This window comes from Aspergillus pseudotamarii (genome assembly GCF_009193445.1).
Source record: "Aspergillus pseudotamarii strain CBS 117625 unplaced genomic scaffold BDV38scaffold_92, whole genome shotgun sequence".
Classification (NCBI taxonomy): Eukaryota; Fungi; Ascomycota; class Eurotiomycetes; order Eurotiales; family Aspergillaceae; genus Aspergillus; species Aspergillus pseudotamarii.
Window position 1 is genome coordinate 12,010 of NW_022475106.1, and position 21,818 is coordinate 33,827.

The following is a 21,818-nucleotide window of genomic DNA, read 5'->3' on the forward strand; positions in this document are numbered from 1 at the left end:
ATCAGGGAATTCGAAAGTAGAAATTCATTGAACATCGCACAATTTCAAACCATACAACCAGATAGGAAAGTCATATTTACATCCAATTCAGTGTTCCACCCAAGGTCTAACCAAAACTTTCTTTGCCACCCCTTCCAAAAACCTAAACAGCAACACTCCGCCTCTTCAGTCCAACCATGAGTTCCAAAGGCTTCCGCAGGAAACCCTCCCTCGTCTCCATGGGTCCATCCTGCTGAATTTCAAAGTCAAACAACCGGAAGACAGTTCCAACGATGACGAGCAGCTCCATCTCCGCGACATTGCGGCCGACACAGGCACGGGGACCAGTACTGAAGGGGATGAAGGCGGCCTTCTGGCGGGCGGTGAGACGCTTGGGATCCCAGCGCTCGGGGACGAATTGCTCGGCATCGGGACCCCAAATTTCCTTGGAGCGGTGGATGGTGTAGGTGGGTACGGAGACGACGTCGCCCGGGTAGAAGGTGTGGCCCGAGATGGTGACGGGTGGGTTACCGGCGGGAATTTCACGGGGGAGACCCATTGCCGAAGTGCTGTGGATACGCATTGTTTCCCAGATGACCCATTGGAGACTTTTTCTTTGGTCAGCTTTTTGCCATGATACATAGTAGAAGGAAGGAAGGAGGAGAGGAGAATAACATACTAGGGGATATCCTTAACCATCGCATGAACGGGCACATCCACATCCTTGGGAATAGACTCGTCCAGCACCTTGTGCAGCTTCTCAATAACCCCAGGAGTGCGCAGACACCAGTACAGAATGGCGCAAGAGGTGTTACTCGTGGTATCAGAACCGGCAATGAGCTGCGTGAGCGCTTCAGCCGTCAGTTCCTCGCGGCCGAGCTTGTTTCCATTCGAATCCTTGCCCTCCATCAGACGAGCCAGCAAATCCACACGAGTATTATTAGCCATAACCTCTGGGCGAAGACGCTCATTGACCCGCGCAACCGCAATACCAGCCAGATTCTCCACAGCCTCGAGTCCATCCCTGAAGAAGCGGTCGGGGATATACTTCGCCCAGGGAATGAGGCTGGGGCAGGCACCCAGGGTAGCAGAAACTTCACCACGGCGGTTGAGGACCTCGACGGCCTGCACGTAGCTGGGCTTGTCGTTCGGGTTCTTGCGCATTTCAGCGATGTCTTGGCCCTTCTCGAGCATGCCAAAGGGGGCGCCGAAGGCGAGGTCACCGATGATGTCGAAGGCGAGGTAGTTGAACCAGTTCAGGGCGTCGATGGTGGCATAGCCGGTCTTGGGGTTACTTTGTGTGTCGGCGATACGGTTCCATTGTTTCACGAAGAGCTCGGCGTTGCCGTGGATGTATTGTTCGAATTGGCCGATGGATTTCATGGAGAAGGTGTGGCTGACGGTCTTACGCTTACGGGTGTGTTCGGCACGGTCGCGGGTGTTGAAGAGACCGCGGCGGATGGAAACGAAGGCATCGTAGAAGTCACTGTATTATGATTAGTATGATTTATTTGAATTAATGTGGTTGTGCTGTTGTTGGCGGGACTTTTATCCGCAGAGAGTGGGATGTCGATAGTATGGGGGAAGACAGTAACGATGAGGAAGAAACATACGCCTTAAGGAAACCATTTCCATGTCCGTAGATCGCCTGGATAGCCTCGTCGTCGGCAATGGAGACATGTCGGGGAGCAATGCGCACGAGTTTGCCATGTTTTTTATGAGCTTCGTCGACGGTGACGAAGCGGTTGCCCTTGCGGTACTGCAGCATCAGCCACAGGTTGGAGAAGGCGGCGAAACCGGGCGACGGGATATCGCGTAAGCGCCATAGCTGCAGGTACGGCAGGATATAGTAGACGAATACGGCGGCGGTGAGCACATATGCTGCGCCAGTGGGCGTCAGGAGCTCGGCAATCATGGCGGCTGTTGTCCTTTTTTTGCTCCCCCAGCAGGACGGGATAATGTAGGACAATTAAGAAACTAGACACGGGCAGTGAAACGTTAGCCTGCGCGAAAGGATTCAGAAATTAACTATGACGGGATCATCGTGGAGAATCAACTGTTGACCGTTGCTACTAACCTCTTTTTGGTAAGTTAGGAGAGGAATGATCACTTAATCAATCGAACAAATTTGTTGAAGGTCAAGATTCAAAGAGTGAATTTAAAGAGAATGAGAAGACGTAGAATAATACTAATAAGAATAGTAAGAATGAGAATCACTCCAATGGTCGAAATATCATATCATCTCTCTCTCTATCATCTTCATCATGACCATGGCTGAGGGTCAATATTTATGGGACTAGTGTGGACGAGACTTCCCCGAGGCTATCCAACCGACGGGAGACGAATTCGGGAAGTCTGGGGTTACCTCACTGCTCTCACGCAGCCGATGCTGGCCTCCGATCCCCCGCTTCTTTCGGTTAATGTCCCCCCTGCAAGTCACGAGTCATGATCGACCGCCCAGGGCTTACCTACGGTTTGGTTGGTTGCGTCCACGTCCATGACTGGTGAAGCACACCTCGTTTAGCTTTGAGCCAAGCTAATATGGTGTGAATGTCCTTACCTTTACACGCTCTCTCATTGGTGGTGAACAGCACCCCAACTTGTCATCCTGTAAGCCTTTTCAACTACACAGTTGGTGGCGTCCCTGTGAGCAAATAGAACATATCTCGTATTGACTTATTTACTTTTTTTACGCTTTGATGTCTGGTCAGACCCCAAATCATATTCGACCATATTTCAGCAACATTTGGAGGTAACCTAAAGTAGAGATATGACCAATGTCATGTCGGTAGGCATAGATTAAATTCTATGAGACGTCACGTTGTCCCAAATAATTATGTGCAGAGACGAAGAGCCATAATGCAAGACTCCCTCCATGGTTGGTCAAAATTTAGCTGGTCCATGATGTGTGCTTACATATGCGGTGTATCCAGTCCAACCAGCCCTCCACACAGGATACTGCCGGTGTATGAATATGTGCAAGTCTACTTCTTCATAGATAGCCCGCTCTACCACCGGTCCCCTTCCACCCGATACAATCCACTCTTCCTCTTCTCCGCCTCCCATCGCTCAACCCATGCCTTCATTCGTTCCCGACTTTTCCGGCTACCGACGTTTACCGTAGGGATCACCCGTCCGATCCGGAGCGCACAACAGAACATCGTCAGCTCCCGAAACGAGCTATGTTCGCTATACGGCACCCCAAAGCAGGCACTTTCACGCGTACTTCCGCGCTGGGGCACTAGGTCGCGCGCTGTGAAGGGCGTCTTCCAATGAGCAGAATGTAGCACCGTCGAGACGGGTGGGTTGTCCAACATCCGCTCTGTGGGTGGACGGTATGTCCATCCTGTCGGACGGAAGCCCACCACACGAGTGAAGTGCGGCTTCATCGAATCCAGGTAGTCGGCCAGCGTCTCAGCGCGGATCTCGAACAGCGTCTGCATATGAACCTGGGCCTCCACGGGGTCGTCCGTTAACAACGAAGAAAGCTCGGCATCCTCCAAACAAGCGCACACTCGTTGCTTGCCCGCAGTAGCATAAATCTTACTCTGCAGGGCTCGGGCAATTGCTAGACATACACGCTCTTTACCGATACTATATGTGCCAATGACGACCAACAATCGCCCCTCCGGACGAGACGATCGCTCCTGTGACTTGTCTGACCCCGTCACAGAGTTGAAAAACTTACTCATGATACTCCCGCCTCCTTTACTTGCTTTTTGTGACTGCCACGGCGCAGGACCATCGTCCTCACCTCGGTCAAGGCTCACACAGAGTTCCGCGCAGGCTTCGATGACATCGATTTGACTAGGAAAGGAGTACTTAGGACTGAGATAAGTAGTATCCAAGTAGCAGACGTCAATCCTTTGCTGCCGTTTCTGGCCCGTGATGGAGTCAATTACCTCGGGGCGAAGAAGGGCGTGCTGCACATGGGTGGGAGATGCTCGGAAATCACCACAATGCAGAACCCGTTGAATCCTCTTGGACGGACCGGACCCCATGGCCTTCTCAAACAGAAAAATGGCGCTTCCGGGGCAGTGATTGGCCTCAATCAAAGTCACTTGAACGCCAGTATTGGGGACCTCTGTAGTCTTCTCGAATTCCAAATCCACCACCCATCGCGGGTCCACCTTGAGTTGTTGGCGGATTAGGTTGCCAGTAGCTTTGCTGCAGTAGATGGGCCCATGGCGCCAAGAGGCCGAGAGGCCTATGTAATGGTCACTGTGGTAATGGCTCAGAAAGTAGGCATTGCATCCTTCGACTGCTCCATAACGAAAAGCATCCACACAAATCGAGAATCCCGGAATAATCTTGTAGAATGGACAAGTTCGTTGGTATGCCTGCTTGCCCCTAGATTTGACCTCGCTGGCCGCCGCCGCTGTCCATGCTGTATCTTCTGCGTTACCTGCCATTAGCTTCGAGAAAGCGGATGATGTCTTAGATGTGACGGAGGAGTATGGATCATTTTGCGGTGGCCTTGCAATCGAAGCGAGTTCTGCGCGCGTCCGTGCCTTCGCCGGTGTGTCGGGCTTCGGTTTCGGCAAGACAGTGGCAGGCTTCCCATCAAGGCAATCATTGACATGCACCGACACGTCCTACTACTATTAGCAAACAACTCGTACACAGTCCAAGCCAAAAGAGCGCCTTACAACGTCACTCAAGCCTACCAACTCAATCTGGCATATTGGGCATACTGCTACACCACCGCCAGGATCCACATCGCACTCCTCTAGAGCTGGCGAATCGTTCGAGTCGTCGAAACAAAATACCGTCCCTTCGGATCCTTCTGCGTCGTCGTTTTCCTGGTCTAAGAGTCCTTCTTCCCCTCCGAACTCGTTTTCTTCTAGATCGTCAAAATTCGCAAGTTCATTATCTTCGAAATGGCTCGTGGCTTCTCTTACCAATGATGGTACGGCGACATCGGAAGTTCGATCATCATCTTTCCGGTCATTATCAGCGCCCGTCGCGTCCTTCACGGCTTCGGTCTTTGTCAACACGGCTGGTTCGTCACCGAAATCACCAAACGCTCCCAAATCCTCCTCACTGTCAGACTCATCGATAAACGGCCCGCTAACCTGTCGAGATTTGGCCGGAGCAGGCGTTGCCGCAGAGGCCTCATCCTTCACCTGATCCGTCCGAGGAGAGTCAGACTCTGACTCGACCTTACGCTTCTTAACCGCAGACCCATTCTCGTTATACCTGTCCCCCTCCTCCTCTTTCGGGGCCACGAGGTTCCCATCACCTTCACCCCATATATCGTCAGGTGTCCGTGACCGGGATCGCGGGGGCGTACTAGGGTCTATCAAGGCCGACTTCTTCCCATTCCGATCATCCAAGAACAACCCGCCGCTACCGTTACTCTTCGAGCTATCGTCTCGCCGCAATGACGGACTGCCATGCGCACTAGCCGTCGGTCGGTCCGCTTTCGTCGCGAATTGCGTGATCCGAGACTGTCGAGATGTGGCTTGCGGCGGGCCGTCCGCCTTCTGGAAAAAGTTCAGGAGACTGCTGTTCCGTTTCACAGAGGTCGGTTGCTTGGACCTGAAGGATGGTTTCGATGGCGTCGAGCCTTTCTTCGGGAATGATCCAGCCATGTCCGATGCTTATGTATAGAGCAGGTTCTGATCGAAAGCGACGGCCGTAGGTATATTGAGGTGAGGGGCAAATTGTTGGCCGCTGGATGGTATCCGGTATGTAAAATCTGACGTTAATGCGTTGTATGTCTTATCTATTCATCCTGTATCGCATTCCCTGCCTCCGTATACGATTCTCGAGATCTAAACCAGAAAGAATGTCGACGATAGAAACCAACGTCAGACAAAGGCCGTGGCGCGGCGCGGCGATCATTTTCGCGTCGCGAGATCACGTGCTCATATTCTACCCGATTGGTGTGGGTATGTGGGACTCAGTACACATAGAGATGGGCAAACTCGGAATGACGGACATATTAGCAGGTTGTGATATTGACTGTATAATAAGCACAGCATATAATATAATGGGTATTAAGCCCGTATTTACGATCTTGAAAATCGAACTAGTGGAACACCACGGGATGATGAAAAGTACTAGTTGGGATGAGAAGGGAAATAACACATGCAGCCTTTAAAAATATATACAACTTGAAATGATGTGCCATACAATGCAGAAAACCTATCGCCGAGAAATAACCCGCCCCTGTCCCGAACTCATAATAATATTCTGAGCTGTCAAAACATAAGGGAAACCGTTTTGTTTCGCCTTGCCCATCCACTGAAGCATATCCATTGTCGGGAGAGATTTCCACGTGGATCTCGAGTAAGCTTCCTTCATAGAGCTTTGGATGTCAAACCGATGGTCGGCAGGGTATAACACTCTCTTGTATACAGCGTCCATGCCATCGTTATCGTCCATAGTCTTGAGGATAACCTCGGATACCGAAGCAATAAATGTAGTCGCTTGCCGAAGGTCCATATAACCAGATGTCGCTGTAATATCGGGGCGCGCACCGATGAGCTGGGCACAATCGATAAAGTCCTGCTCCACTATGGAGCTGGTCGTGAATGGCGTATCTGGCGGTGCTTCACATGGGGTGTGGATGTACACTGGGATATTAAATTGTTGAGATACATTGTGAAGAAATTGCTCCGCTGCCCATTTGCTGGTCAAGTACCCACCTCGAGCATCGGGCAGGATATCGTGGTGCCTGAGGGCTCCAGAAGAAAAGAAGTGAAGTGGAATCTTGCGGGAAAGACACAACCGAGCAAGTTCGTGGACAGAAAGGAAATTAACGGCCCGGAGTGCCTGATAGTCATCCCAGAAAGAGCGATTAGCCGCGCAGTGCACCACTATGTCGGCGTTATCAGACAAATTGTTTAGGGTGTCTGATGAAAGACCAAGCTTGGCCTTCTGAAAGTTGCACTCGATGGCCTTGACTTTCTCCGAGTCTATTGCTAACTTCGTCACGTCGCGGACAAGACAAATGACCTTCGAAACTCGAGCATCTTCAATTAGCGAGGAGAGCAGATGACGGCCAATGTACCCGGTGGCACCTGTCAAAACTATAGTTAAGTTGTCGTTTGCGCGGGATACTGGGACGCTTGGAAGGATATTGGCCCAGGATGGTGGGATAGCGAGCTCGACCTCCCAGTCGACAACATTAACAGAGGTATCCTCTAGCAATTTAGCCATCTCACCCAGCGTGCTAGAGTTCATAAGATCAGCCAGTCGCGGCGTAAACGCCAATGATTCTTGAAGGACGCGTTGAAGTTTCACGAGAAGGAGCGAGTTACCCCCGATATGGAAGAAGTCTGTACCCGCGTGAATTGTTGTTCCAGATCCTGGCAGAACCTCTTTCCATAGTTCACATAGTCTGGTTTCTCGTTCATTCATCTTATCAGGGTTGGTAGGGCCTGGGCTTGAAATATCTGGTAGAGGAATATTGTAAAGAGCTTTGCGATCTGCCTTCCCATGCACGTTCACAGGGACACGTTCGATGGGAACGAATAGTGAAGGACGCATATAGTTAGGAAGTGGAAGTGCTGCTTGAATATCTGTCAGGACCCTCTCACTGGGCTCGCCTAGCGACGAGAAAACAACATAAGCCACCAGGAACTTGTCAGCAGCTTCTCCATGGACAGCCACCAACGCTTGACAGAGCTTGCCGTTTGCAACTTGCAAGATGGCATTCTCAATCTCTCCTAGTTCAATTCTGATGCCACGAAGTTTGATCTGGTTATCCCCGTTGATTCTACCCTCGTAGATGAGAGTGCCATCCCTGTTGAGACGCCCCCGGTCTCCTGTTCGATAAAGTTTGTTCCAGCCGTGGGCCTCTGCGCGCCTATCCTGCAAGATGTGAGGAACAGGAATGAACTTCTCATTGGTAAGCTCAGGTTGTCCAAGATATCCTGCTGCAATTCCTGGACCTCCAACAACGATCTCCCCGGGAACACCGATCGGGAGAGGGTGTAGGGCTTCATCTAGGATGTAGACCGAATAGTTGGGCAGGATACTCCCGACTGGAATGGGTGGTTCAAGATCAGCAAGTGCGAAATCAACTTCCCCCTTAGTTAGAGCAATGGTGGCCTCCACCGGACCGTAGAAGTCGAAGACCTTCAGGTTACTGGATTTCAAGTCTCGGAATCGTCGAACAATCGACTTTGGTAGGGCCTCGCCACCGGTAAGAGCCCATTTCCAATGTACACACCGGGAAAGGATGTCCGACCCAGCGTCAAACCACATGCCATACTCCGTTGGAGTGGCGAGGGTGTGGGTAACCTTTTCTTGCATCATAATCCTTGAAATTTCGTATGGGTCACCCCGTTTCGCGGACGGAACCACGTAGAGGGTTCCTCCATTGGCCAGGGCTGTGAATATTTGATGCAATGAAAAGTCAAAACTGAGGGCGATTTGCTGGAGGACCACGCTCGGTCCAACCTTCCAAGCTTTTTCGACCGCTTCAACATGCGTTGCGAAACAGGAGTGCGGCAGGACAATACCCTTGGGGACACCAGTGGATCCGCTGGTGAACAGTATTGCGGCAGTACTCTCCGCAGTGGCCCTGTTCACTATGTTTGCAGCAGTAGTGTTGCAAATACTGGAGACATTGATGACAACCGCATCTGACGCCCGAAGATTGGCAACATGAGGTTCTGTCCACTTGTCGTACAGGATGATTTGTGGCTGAGCAACTTCCACAGCACCTGCAAGCCGTTCCAGGCCATTCTTTAGGTCTAGAGGAACATATGCTGCACCAAGACGGAAAATAGCGAGCATCGAACAAATCCAGTCTGCGCCTGGCTCTTGGAAAACAGCTACGCTGTCACCACCAGAGATATGTTGAAGTAGGGTAGCAGCAATTGTATTTACGCGGTTGGCCATCCTGCTATATGTGAGAACGTTTCCATGTCCGTCCCTGACTGCAGTGGTTTCAGGATGTGCATCAATTATTTTATCGATTTGATGGGCAACCGTGGCTGGCCATTCAGTTTCCAACTCGGGGCCTATGAACAGTTAGCCATGACCACGTATATGACCAAAGTATAACAGACCCTTCCCTAAAGTCAAAGCACTATCAATAGCCTCACCAGACCATAATGGAGGTGTTGACAGATCAACCTGTTCCGCAGGTCTCTTTGTAGCGTGCTCTAGGATATTGACGAAAGCACCAAGCAGTAGTTCGGCGGCTTCCTTGGAATAGACAGCCTCTTGGACCTTCAAGACAACTAGCGACTCTCCAGCTACCGTATCAAGCACTTCCATATGCAGATCATATCCAGTTGCAGCGTTATTCCACGACAGCTCGCCATCACAACCGGCCAGAGTTGTTTTCTCCTGATCGCCCAGTCGGTAGTCCATGAAGATCTGGAAGACTGGCGTGTGCGTGGTGGAACGATTGATCCCCAACTCGTTAACAAGAACGTCAAACGGCACTCTGGAGTGCTGTAGCGCAGAATACACTTTGCTGCGAGTGAGCTTAACCGCGCTGTCCAATTTGGAGAACTCTGCCCGGTCGAATTTGAGCGGTAATAAATTGACGAGACACCCAATCGTGTTGATTGAATCCTTGTCGACTCGGTTCGAGTCTGCAATGCCAATGAAGAATTCATTGGTATTGGGAAGCATGCGAAAGACCATGGCTTGGAGAATGGTAAGGTAAAAATGGAAGTTTGTGCTATGGAGCTTGCGAGCGATAGCTTTCACCTTGCTAGCTAGCACAGTTCCTAACCTGGTTGACACCCGATAATGCCTAAACAAAAATCAGCAAATACTTTATTCGCACCGGGTATGCGACCAACCTGTAAGTATCCAGAGTTCTGCGCTTTGGGATATCAACAAGAGGGAAAAGCTCAATTGCGCCGGGATCACCACGGATGACGGTCCGAAAATAGTCAATATGACTCCTCAAAAGTCCGGACTGATCATCACGTTGCTGTCGGGCAGAAAAGCTTCGGTTTTGAGAGGCTTGTGTAATTTCAGGAAGAGTCTTTCCGTTGTATACACTGTCGAGTTCGGAGAGAAGAACATGCATGCTTTGTCCATCCAGGGAAATGTGATGACAGCCAATGAGAAAGTAGTGAACGGTATCTGATAGAGTAAGTAGCATTGCTCTGATTGAGTTCCCGTCTTCCAAGTTATATTCATGCCTTTGTAGTCTCTCGAGCTCTTCGGCTGCCTCAGCCTCGGAGTTTATGCGCTTGGTCTCTAGTTTCAACAAGGGATAATCAACCACCTCTTGTATTGGGGTACTAGTATCTCCATCTGACCATAGGTACCTAGTGCGGAGACCCTCATGCCGTTGGACAACGGTATCCAAAGCCTGCTCAAAAGCTCCAACGCGGAGATTTCCAGAAAGACGTACAGAAGTTGAAAAGTTCAGAGCGTTCTTGTCCTTTAAGAAATGGTGAAGGAACCAAAACCTGGCTTGTGCAAAGGACATAGACTCACGTACAGGGCGAGATATCCGACCAACGAAGTCGCGTTGTGATTGAGCTAGCTCATGTGGTGATTGTAGCTGCTTGGACTCCACGGGTTCGTCTGGTGTCAGCAGCTCAATAGAGGAAGCCTCGCTTTCGCTTGGCGTTCTGAGTGGGGAATAGTTAGACGCAGAGTCACTGGGTACTTCCGAAATAGCAGTTTCGGAGATGGGTTTCTTTGGTTTTTGAGGCGACTGTTCGCTGAGAATATCAGCTGCATCGTGCTTTGGTTCACCTGCACCAGTAATCGACGCAGGTATCTTTTGGACAGCAACCTGGAGAAGGTCGGAAATACAACTGCCGTCAAGGATCTTCAAGACTGGAATGTCAACCTCAATCTCTTTCAAGAACCACGAGCGAACCATGACTGCCACTAGTGAATCTAGGCCTAGTTCCACGAGTGGTGTGAATAGGTTGACATCATCCTCAGGTGAGATCTGTAGGACCTTTTTGAGATTCACCACAAATGATTCTACAACGATGTTAGCAAGGACGTTCATGATTATCATTGCGAACATGATTAAAAGATCGCCTACCTTTGATAATCTCGTATATCGCTTCCTCTTCAGTAACGCCCTGCAGTTGGACCCTCACCTGCGCAGCAGCCTTGCCACTACCTGTCGTGGACCCTTCCTTTGTTGTCAGATTATAATGAGAAAATTTGATGTCTCTAGTATGAGTCTGTGGTATATCCAAGTCCGCAGGAACGTAGTTTACACCTGATACAACCTCAGCCTCATCAGGCGAGCCAGGACGACCGGAGAGAATGGCTTCTGCGAACAGTGTGCAGAAGTCTTGCTCCGAGACATTATTATAGCCGAGGGTAGTGAAGTACTCAAAATCAAAGTTATCTTCTTGAGCTGCGTAACCAATACCGTGCACCGCAGGGATATCCATTGCCGATCCGGGAACACCCCTTTTCCTCCGCTGGTACATCAGAGAGGTCATGAATGTGTTCGCCGCTGAGTAGTTGCTCTGTCCACTGAAGCCAATCGCGGCGGTGATTGATGAAGTGACAATGAAGAATTCCAGAGGCGTGTCATAGAATAGTTCGTCCAAGAGCTTGGTACCTTCGACCTTGGGCTTTATTACCTTTAGGAACTGGTCGTAAGTCATATTTTCAAAAACACTGTCTTGAAGGATCATGGCACCGTTGACAACGCCGCCAATGGTGGGCAAGGTGCGGTTGATCTCTCGGTAACACGCCCATAGAGACCTTCGGCTCGTAACATCCCTGTACATTGTTAGTCGATAGAGTGAACTGGAAGGAGATGGTGCACTGACAGCGAAAACGTTTTCACAGTGGCTCCTTGCCGTCCCATTGCCTCTGTAAACTTCGGATTGACCTTTGGAGATCGACTGCTCAGGACAACATATTTTGCTCCATGGGAAATCATCCATTGGCACAAAGACTGACCAAGCTCACCAGCCAGACCGACAAGGAAGTAGGTGCGATCTGATCTAAAGATATTGCCAGAATCAATTGGCCGTACTCTAACGGGGGCAGATTGGATCGACCAATCAACCACTGCAAAACGCTCATCAGGCATAGAAAGACTAGGTACGTGGCTAAGCGGAATGACCATAGGCTCGGCAGAATGGGTGACAGTCTCGATTGCCTGCCGAAGAAGCTGATTGATACTGCCGGCAACACTCAGAGATGGATAATTGAGATCATTGCTGAGGAGAGAGCTGCGCTTAATGTGCGTGCATTGTGGCGGGAGACACCTTTCAATACTTTCTGAGAAACTGCTGCTGTCTGACCCGACCGAAAGATCAACGTAGGTAGTGACATTTTCAGGAAGCAGCTGCTTCAGCTTCTGCTGCGACAGCCTGGGGTGGATGTAAAAACTGTCAGCAGTATCATCGTGGTCCTGACTGGTGACAAAAAGAATCCTGACACCCAGAACCCTGGCACCGTCCCGCAGGTAAGACCTTATAGGCTCATCTGCCTCCCTAACCACGAGTACCTCGCCTTCTGTTACAGTGTTTAGCACTGCTGTCATTAATATTTTAGCAGCGACCGAGGCAAGAAAGGATAAGGGGCTACGGCCCATAGCATGGCGTTCCACTGTGACACACCACTTCGACGGTATAACGGCCGGTGACTGAGTAGACGATGTAAGGGCAATGACTGTTTTCCCTGAATCATGGATCACACCGTAGACGAGTCGGAGAAACCCCGTGCTCCCGACCTTCAAAGACTGAAGTGAGGAGTAAATTGTCCGAACCAGCACATCGTCGGATGATGTTGCGCTAGGATTATATAAGGGCGAGACCTCTTCGATATTAAATATTGCACCAGCCTTAATAATCTGTAGGGTCTCTTTCTGTGGATCGACTTCTTTGGTGATCACCCGTCGTTGCGAATTGTAGCGTTGGTTTTTAGCCGTGCTGGGTAAGAGTCTTGGAATCAACATGCGTCTGTCTTGATAGTTGATTTCTGGTTCTGTAGACCAGAGGAGAGGCTCTGTCCTGGACCTCCATTTTCGCAGAAGATAGTGGCTGACAATAGTTTCAGACAGAATATTGGCTGTTGAATTATCGATCTTTTCGATGTCAACTAGTTGGAGGTTGATGTTCGGATTTTCGGTTTTCACCGTCCTCCCAATCCCGACAAGCATCATGGAGTAGGGTTCATCTGCCCTGCAGCCACACGAAACCATTACTAACGTCCCCGCTATCTCATAAAGTCTTTGTAGGCTATGAAACTTCTGCGGAGTTAGCCTTTTCATGAACGGTTCATCGAACTCTGTCAAACACAGAATGGTGGCCCCTGAAGGTGCCACCGAACTAGGAGATGCAAGATCCTCAATGCTCTCGCAGATGATGGTATTGGAAAACTTGGAAGATAGGTTTGCGCAAATATCTTCGACGAGATGGAAAACCGGCAGTGTCGTGCCACCGATAATTACCAATGTGCCCAGTCTCTCCTGCTCAGACGACAGGGAAAGGGGGTTGCGAAGGACAGCCACACGATCATCAATAGCCTGGGAAACAAACACTGTCACGGGAAGAGATTCGCTGATATCAGGTGTTGTCGTATCAATACCTGAAAAGCCAGTTTGCCGGAGAACAGCATCCCACTGAGGCAGTGTAAGGCAAGGTCCCCACGGTCGTCCTGTCTCGGCTGCGACCCACCAGCCTGGAAGTGTTCCCACCGTCATACCACTGAAAAGAAGGTCGCAGTTGGTCACTTCCAACGTAAGTAAGTAACCTCCAGGTTTCAATAGCCGGCGGACGTTCGCCATGGATTGCTGCATGTCAGCTGAAACATGCAGGACATTGGCAGCGATAACGACGTCGTACTGTCCTTCTGTGAACCCCTGCTCACCTGGTGCCAGGTCAGTGTTAAATGTCTTGAAGACCATACGGTTTGCGTATTCTTTGAAGCGCTCCTCTGCCTCCGGGAAGAATCCACTAGAAATGTCAGTAAAGGTATATGTGGCAAAGGCCGAGCCCAATTCAGGCAAGATTGTCTTGGTCGACGCGCCTGTTCCAGCTCCTATAACAAATTAGATCCTCTAAGTGAAAGGACGGATTGCAGATGTAAACCAACCGATTTCAAAAATGTGCATTCCCGGATAGCGGTGCGCAATTTGGGCAACTATGCGACTCATCCAGCGGTTATTTGGGCCAGCGGCCAAGCCATTCTCGTATACCGCGAGCATAAGCCCGTCCTGGTTCATGTGTTCCAACATGCTAGTACCGCTGCGGACCACTTCCACGAGATGGTCGCCCACGACCTCCACGAAGCGAATATCTTTTCGTCCCTCGTATCTAATGCAATCCAATTAGTCACTTTGCTTGCGCGAAATCCTGAACATGAACAAGCGGCAAAAGGAGACAGCTGGGGAGCATGACAACGAGAAACCAATCACATACTTGCTCAAGATCTGCCTGATATCTTCTCTGTCATCATTGAGACATTCAGGCGGTACTTTGGGATGTTCGCCACGACAAACCATGTCAATCATGCGTTCACACCATCGAAGATAGTACCTGAAATGGGGCAGGATCTGATCCCGCTCCTCTGGGGGAATTGATCGAACAACGTTGCAGATGTACCAAAACGCAACACGGTCAATATCCTTGTAAACCTGTACCTCAGAAGGGGAGAGCGTCTCGCCCATTGCTGCAAGATGACCATCAGGAACAGCAGGCCTCAGCCTGAAGCTTGAGAAGAGCGGTAGGTCATCCTTAGCAGAGGCCGGAGAGAATGGGACGAGAGATGCCCCTTCAATCTGGATGCACGAGTTCTTGCCATCGGCTGTGTACAAGTGAATATCGGCAGTCAAGCTTCCTTGGGTATTGGTACGAATAAATGTCTCGTATTTGAAGGAGCCCTGTTTGCCCAACCCAAGATGACTAAAGTGGGTGTTGAAGACCAATGATTCAAACCGCGTGGGAACGTGAAGGGACCATATCTGACCATCGCCAGGGAAGGACCACGCCGCGAAGGCGGTTTGTAAGGCAGTGTCAAGAATTCCCGGATGGAAGATCAGGTTATCCTCCCATGCCATGCCAGACTGATCCTCGATCAAGCCAGTGGCATATCCGGGCTTCCGTTGGATTTGTGACACCCCTTGGAAAGGCCTGGAGTAATTATAACCGATCTTGGCAAGGCACCGGTAGAACTCATTCCCATCAACAGTAACCAGGTTGAAGGGATCTGATTCATAGTTGGCAAGTGCCGTGGGACTAGAAGCGCCGAAATCTGTGATAACCTTGCCTTTCGCGTTCAAGACTTCGTTTCCATCCGCCTTCGTGATCGAATAACAGGCGAATTGAGTGATCATTGATTGTTCAGAAGTATGCAGCACACTAACATTGAAGATGACCTCAATACTAGCCCCATCGTCACCAAAGGCAATCGCACGGCCAATTTCTAGGTCGGAAACTTTCAAACAGAAAATCTGTTTCCGGTTGAGAAGCTGCTTTGTAGCTTCAATCGCCATAGAAACATAGCCCGTGGCTGGGAAAACCATCTGGCCTTGTAGTCGGTGGCCACTAAGCCAAGAGATTTCGCTCGGACGGAGAATGTTTCGCCATTGAAGTTCCTGGAAAGTACTCGCCTCGCAGCATTGGGTACCGAGCAGCGGGTTTGGGGGATTGCGGCGGAATTTATGGTGGTTGGAGACTCGGGATCCTGTCCAGTACTCACGCTGGTGATCGAACGGGTACGAGGGCAATGTAGTGAGAATTCTTCTATTACCTTTTGACCCAGATAGGAGCTGATTGACTGCATCGAATTGAATGCTGCCGGATCCAAGATGCATCCATACGAAGCCCAGGGCTGCGGATAATTCGTGACAGTCATTTTTCATGCGGGTCAAGACACCGGTATAGGGGGCATTGCATCCAAACTCCTCTAGAGTTGCTGTCGCTGGACCCTTCAACGCCGGGTGTGGCCCGATTTCTATAGTTAAATCGAACGGTCCAAGCTCAGAGACGGCTTGAGAGACAGCACTAGAGAATAAAACTGTGTTGCACATGTTGTCAACCCAATAAACCTCAGAGAGCAATTCCTTTGACATCCTTTGTCCTTCGATAACACTTGAGAGCCACACTGGCCCTGTTCCTTCATTGACCCCTATCTCACATGATCTCATGGACTCTAGATAGGGAACTGCACAGGGCAACATATGGGCTGAGTGATAGGCAGTATCAACCTTCAGCTTTCGAGCGAATTTCTGCTGTGCCTTCAGCATCTCGAGGGCCTCATCGATCATTCTCTCATCGCCAGAGAGTGTTATACTAGAGCTGGAGTTCACTGCTGCAACCTGAATGCGATCTTTGAAGCGTGGATTAGCACAGATGTGCAGAGCTTCGGCATGAGAGGTGCCAACAGCCATCATAGCCCCCTTTTCAGCATTGGGGGATGACGCATGTTTGGCATGCATACCACGGTAATATGCAATGCGTACAGCATCCTCGGCAGAGACAAGACCCGCCGCATATGCAGCAGCGATCTCGCCAGATGAGTGGCCCACGACTGCTTTGAAGAGAATTCCTGCCGCATGAAGAACGTCGACCAGTACGATTTGAATCGCAAGACATAGAGGCTGCGACACCGCAGCCTCTGTGATATGCGAGGTCTCGCTAGTGGCAAGCAACTGGTCCTGAATGGTCCAGCTAGGTCTATGCTCCACAGGCAAGTCCTGAAGGACTGAATCAAGGTAAGCAATTCTTTGCTGGCAAAACACAGATGACTCAAGAAGGCACGCTCCCATCCGCGGCCACTGCGCCCCCTGTCCGGTGAAGATACCAAGAATAGCAGGATTATCGATCTGATAACGGCGACTGCTGAGTTCCGTCTCATTGCTGGCAGCATCTGCCATGATTTTCAGCTGCTGGGCTAGTCCTTCGTTGTCGCGGACTGGAACATATGTTCGATAAGGAAGTGTCGAGCGGCGCGAACACAGCGTTGTAATGAGATCTTGGATGTCCAAGGTGGAATTTGTTGTTATGTAGCTTGAGTAGGTGGACAGCATAGCCCTAAGGCTTTTTTCAGAAGCGGCAGAAAAGATCAGAGGGGTGAAGGTTGAGATTAAGGAAGGTTCAGATGATTGTTGAAAGCCCTGCTCGAAGCTTTCGATGATAGCGTGGGCATTGGTTCCACCAAAACCTAGTAAGGTCAGCAAATTAATCCAACATAGTAACACAGTTGCTCACCAAAGCTATTAACGCTAGCCCGTTTGACCTGACCAGGAGCCAGTGTAGGCCAAGGTAAAGGCTCTGTGGGGATCTCTAGATTGGTGTAGAATGGTGCGACCTTGTCACTCAATCGATCAAAGTGCAGATTTGGCGGAATGACCGCATGTCTCATGGCCAGTAATGATCCAATCAAAGATGCCAGTCCAGCAGAGCCTTCAGTGTGACCTATCACGGTCTTGATAGAGCCAACGAGTAATTTGGTGTCAGAAATCGAGTCTCTAGGGAATAATGCTGCCGATATCGCTTCCGCCTCTTGAGGGTCGCCAGCTTGAGTTCCAGTACCGTGAGCGTGGAAGAACTGAGGACGGTCGAGAGGGTTATTGATATCCAGGCCGGCCCGACGGTAGGTGTCGCGAATCAGTGCCGTTTGTGCAATATTACTCGGCATAGTAAGACCAGTGGTCCGTCCATCCTGATTGACACCAGTCTCGCGAATGATGCATTCAATGTGGTCCCCATCAGCAAGAGCTTGACTCAAAGTCTTCAGGACCACGGCTGCCACACCCTCTCCGCGAGCGTAGCCATCTGCGGCGCGATCCCACATTGCACACCGGCCATTTGGTGACAGCATGCGCAGGTTTGTCTCCGTCACATACATGGCTACACAGGTTAGCAGCAAGCTAGGTCCGCCAGGAGTGCCTACTTACTCGGGCCCAAAATCAAGTTCGTTCCTGCTGCTATAGCGAGAGAAGATTCACCGCTACGAAGTGTTTGCACGGCTTGATGCACGGCCACAAGACTGGACGAGCATGCTGTATCAATGGTCATTGATGGACCATGCCAGTCGAAAACGTAGGATATCCGGTTGGAGACTATACTTCGAGCTAACCCAGTAGCCGTGTATGTCGGAAGTGCCTCAATATCGCTGGCCACCATGGTAGACCAATCATCACACATCATACCCACGTAGACTGCTGTAGACGACCCACGGAGGTTCTCCATGGGCAGACCTGCAGTACAGAGAGAATCATACACAGTTTCCAGGAGTAGACGTTGCTGTGGGTCAATGGCATCGCTCTCCATTGGTTGTATGTTGAAGAATGGCGCGTCAAAATGAGCAATATTCTCTTCAAGAAAGTAGGACTTCGTTGCGTTGGTAGTTCCATGGTGAGTTGCTTCTGGGTGGTAAAAATTATCAACATTAAATCGATCAGAAGGGACCTTCTTGGAAATATCGTAAGGGTCTCTTAAAAGCTCCCAGAGCTTGCTAGGAGTATCACAACCTCCTGGGAAACGGCAACCGATCCCAATAATGGCAATTGGTTCAGGCATGGTAGGCAGGCGTTACTCTAGTAATTCCAGTGGAAGAGACAAAGGGGCTTTGTTGTAGGCTGTAATTGCTCGAATGAATCGCTATCATGAGCGAAACTGTTCGTTTTATACGCATCTGTCCTGTCTTCGAGGTATAGTACTGGCCTCAATGAGACATGGACTGATCTGGGACTCTATCAGCTAAGCTAGTAGTATCCCACCGAAAAACTCCGAACACAGTAACCATCCGAACCCCACTTAATTTACGTTGAATCCTGTGGTAATTCGGTTTCAAGGCACTATTTTCCAAAAATCAGTAGGTCGTTTACAGATGGTTGGAACTAGAAACAAACCGTTTGCCATTGGGAAGCGAGGTTCGGTTCCATGAAGGGACCAGGAAACATCTGACTGGACCCCATGAAAGGGAGACCATAATAGAAACTTTCCTGCAGGCTATATTGACTAAGGCCTCCAATAGTGAATGGCATTGTTTGGACTGCACTATTGTAAGCAAGGGTGAGGATGGAACAGGTAACTAAACTGACCTGATTCTGAGGTAATATCGTTGTTCATAGCTGGCCTCTCTGTGTCCACCTTACTATTGCCAGAGAGGGTTACCAGCACAATGTTGAGGGTGTCGGCTGCAGTCTTTGCCTCCATCGATGAACTACTGGACCTAGTCCATATTCTATGTGCCAGTGTCAATGCTTCCATAATTTGATCCCAGCTGCAGGCCTCTGTTGGGGGAACTGAGCTGTCCTGCCTCTGACGCGCGAGGAAGCACAGCAGCATCGTGGCGGTGAGAAACTCATGCTTCATAAAAGACGATTCCCGCCATCGCATCGTATAAAGCTGACCATCTGGGCTCGTTTCTTCGTCAAATATCCGCTGGATCTCCAAAATACCCAAGGCCGCCTCTATGCAAGAGCTCCGCGAGTAAGAGTATAATGCCCGCCTATCCGGAGACTGGACTAGGTCTGGGTTTAAATACTTACAATGTAGCATGATCTGGCCTTTGTGGAACATCAGTCTAAGAAAGAGCCGGTGTAAAATCACCTGCGGAGGATCGGTTACTGCCACTGCCATGGGCTTCATGCGGAGATAAGGAGGGACTGTGGCCTCCGCGTCATGCAGGACTCGATCTAGTCGCATTGCTTCGTCGTAGGCTACCGGTCGTACCGATGCCGTGAAATCGACGATTGCCCCCAGTGCGGTAAAGATGCGGCGCCTAGCGATAAGGTGCGATACCGTTGTGATCTCCGTCTCCGGTCTGGACGGTGGAAGCTCGGTGCAATCTTCATCGAAGTCGGAGTCATTCAGATTACGAGGCTCTACGGTATCGCACTGCCAGTCCTTTATCATCCGAGGCATACCCATCTGGGTTGATATTAGGATATCCCCCTGCAGGATGGTGGCCCAGGCCCTACGCCGCATCTCTCCCGCAAATGGGGAGATCCCTGGCAGGTGGGATGGATCCCGGTGATAGCCCATGCGCAGAGCTATATTAACCGATATACCCGACAGGATCCATATGTCTCGATCTGCATCCTTACGGATGGAATATTCAATGGTTAAATAGTGGTAGAGAGTCTCAAAGGTGTACCTCCCTGATTTCGTATACTCGCCCAGCAGAAGGCACTGTACTATTTTTTCGCGGTACGTATCCACAAGCGGATTACGATTTCCTGTAGAAGCACTAGACCCTGTAGCACTTGAAGCCAGTACTGCTAGACATATCATAGAGAAGAGAAGCCCTAGCCACATGACTCCTGTCTGGGATGGATTCTCCCAGAATTGTTCATACTACAGCACCATATGGTTAGTCACACAGGCCTATATTATTCCAGGAACATGCTGAGCCTACCTCGCGTAGGAATTGGCCACTGTGTATGCAGGCTAGTGTTCACGGCGCCGTTATCAATAGGTGTTTGTGTATCATAGATTGGAGACTTACATGGCGCCAAATCCAATAGATTGAAGTACCGCGAAACGTACCGGTCGGTAGCAGCCTTGTCGGGCAAAGCTGCCAAGATGTCTTCTTTGCTCGCTGACTTGCATCCATACAGCAGGAATGTGTGCAGCATCATCGGCCTTTCTACATCCTTATCGTCCTCTCCGGCGAGTTGCTGCTTGAGATCTGCGATGCCTTCCAGGATGGCGGCCCAATGCGTTCCGCCGACGTACTGAGCATCAGACGAATTAAACCATATACTTCCGCCATCGGACTGGGCTGGAGAATGCTCGCTACTAATTGTCCCTGCTTCATTCTGGCAGTCTCGGATCGCGGACCCTGGCACCGGGTGGTGGTCCGGGTGATCCTGGCCATCGCCAGTGGTCTTCTGCATCAGGGAGACGACAATCTGCTCCAGCTGGCCCAGACGGTCCTGAATGGTTGCTCGGGGGCGACCATTGTGGGGCACCTGTGGCCTTGTGGCCCGCCGGGGCTGGGAAATCGTGATCGCAGAGGGCGATTGTGGAGCTTCATTATTAGGATAGCCACATGAGAGCGCCAATCCACGCGATGTGCATGCCGAACAGGGTCGTTTGCGGTCACATCGGAGTCTATCGGAGGATTAAATCAACCTTGCCTGCATACACGGAGAATAGCGTGCTGCGACTTACTTCCTGCGGCGACATAACATACAGGAGAGTTGGGGTTTGCTCCGACGATTGACTGATGGCACTTGGGCGGATGCAGGATCCATAGTGGCTGTCGGAGATACTGACACGCACGACGACGGTATCCGGCTGTAACGCGATCACTATATATCTCGTATACAGGTATTAATACAAATTGTAGCCGCTGGCGAGGTTGTAATCGGGTTGAGGCCTCGCATCCGACGTTGGTCGTAGACGGGTGTGGAGATGGTTCCTCCGTCCAGCACTTTCGGGCGGTTCCACTTGGACTGCACAGACGAGCTGGGATGAGGACTAGAACTAATGAGATGACTCTGCATGACAAGCGCGGAACCGATCAATCGTACGTTGTACGTGTATGTTACGGTGGACTAACCAGGCTAGCCAAGGCGCTATCACTGCCCCATGTCCCCATCCACGTCTCCCACGCCGAACATCCACCAACCGGAGGATTCTGTCAGCTATATTCCTCCGCCGATTCCTCCGTCGTTTCCTCCGCCCATCTCACATCTCCATCGATTCCTCCGCTCGTTCCCCCTTCGTCCGTTGCAGGAGCGGAACCATGGAACCCTTCAGCCCTATTAGTCGTGTATTGTCTTTGTTGTCAGTCGGCCAGAGAAGCTCGGCGTTGGTGGCACAGGGAGCCCGAGCAGCGATGGACCGATGACAATTTTTTCCTCCGTCGGCGCCAACCTTTCAGAGCACCGTACAAAAGGCAGAAGACCTCGATGCTTGCAGCAGAATCTACGTCTTCGCTAATCTAACCGTGAAGTATAGCTCACA

General features: G+C 50.6%; 4 protein-coding genes across 4 annotated transcripts; all 4 read right to left on the minus strand.

The window, feature by feature from the left end:
* Positions 1–64: 64 nt before the first annotated feature.
* Positions 65–2,213, minus strand: BDV38DRAFT_262379 (cytochrome P450). Its single transcript, XM_032056097.1, has 4 exons — positions 2,057–2,213; positions 1,593–1,956; positions 659–1,465; positions 65–587 (listed from the first exon to the last, which is right to left on the minus strand). Exons 2-4 carry the CDS (start codon positions 1,892–1,894, stop codon positions 143–145), a joined length of 1,554 nt encoding a protein of 517 aa, XP_031908090.1. The 5' UTR covers positions 1,895–1,956; positions 2,057–2,213; the 3' UTR covers positions 65–142.
* Positions 2,214–2,647: 434 nt separating this feature from the next.
* BDV38DRAFT_225178 (DNA cross-link repair protein PSO2) lies at positions 2,648–5,772 on the minus strand. The gene is made up of 2 exons (XM_032052846.1): positions 4,629–5,772; positions 2,648–4,574 (listed from the first exon to the last, which is right to left on the minus strand). Exons 1-2 carry the CDS (start codon positions 5,571–5,573, stop codon positions 2,988–2,990), a joined length of 2,532 nt encoding a protein of 843 aa, XP_031908091.1. The 5' UTR covers positions 5,574–5,772; the 3' UTR covers positions 2,648–2,987.
* Positions 5,773–6,069: 297 nt separating this feature from the next.
* On the minus strand, positions 6,070–18,599 carry BDV38DRAFT_297328 (uncharacterized protein). The gene is made up of 10 exons (XM_032063104.1): positions 17,795–18,599; positions 17,106–17,747; positions 14,316–17,058; positions 13,990–14,210; positions 13,804–13,935; positions 11,715–13,764; positions 10,967–11,664; positions 9,753–10,902; positions 9,006–9,703; positions 6,070–8,957 (listed from the first exon to the last, which is right to left on the minus strand). Exons 1-10 carry the CDS (start codon positions 18,417–18,419, stop codon positions 6,130–6,132), a joined length of 11,787 nt encoding a protein of 3,928 aa, XP_031908092.1. The 5' UTR covers positions 18,420–18,599; the 3' UTR covers positions 6,070–6,129.
* A 62-nt stretch (positions 18,600–18,661) lies between these two features.
* BDV38DRAFT_288109 (uncharacterized protein) lies at positions 18,662–21,103 on the minus strand (the record flags this gene model as incomplete). Its single annotated transcript, XM_032060988.1, has 6 exons — positions 18,662–18,697; positions 18,752–18,894; positions 18,944–20,201; positions 20,263–20,294; positions 20,353–20,960; positions 21,021–21,103. 6 exons carry the CDS (start codon positions 21,101–21,103, stop codon positions 18,662–18,664), a joined length of 2,160 nt encoding a protein of 719 aa, XP_031908093.1.
* Positions 21,104–21,818: the final 715 nt, after the last annotated feature.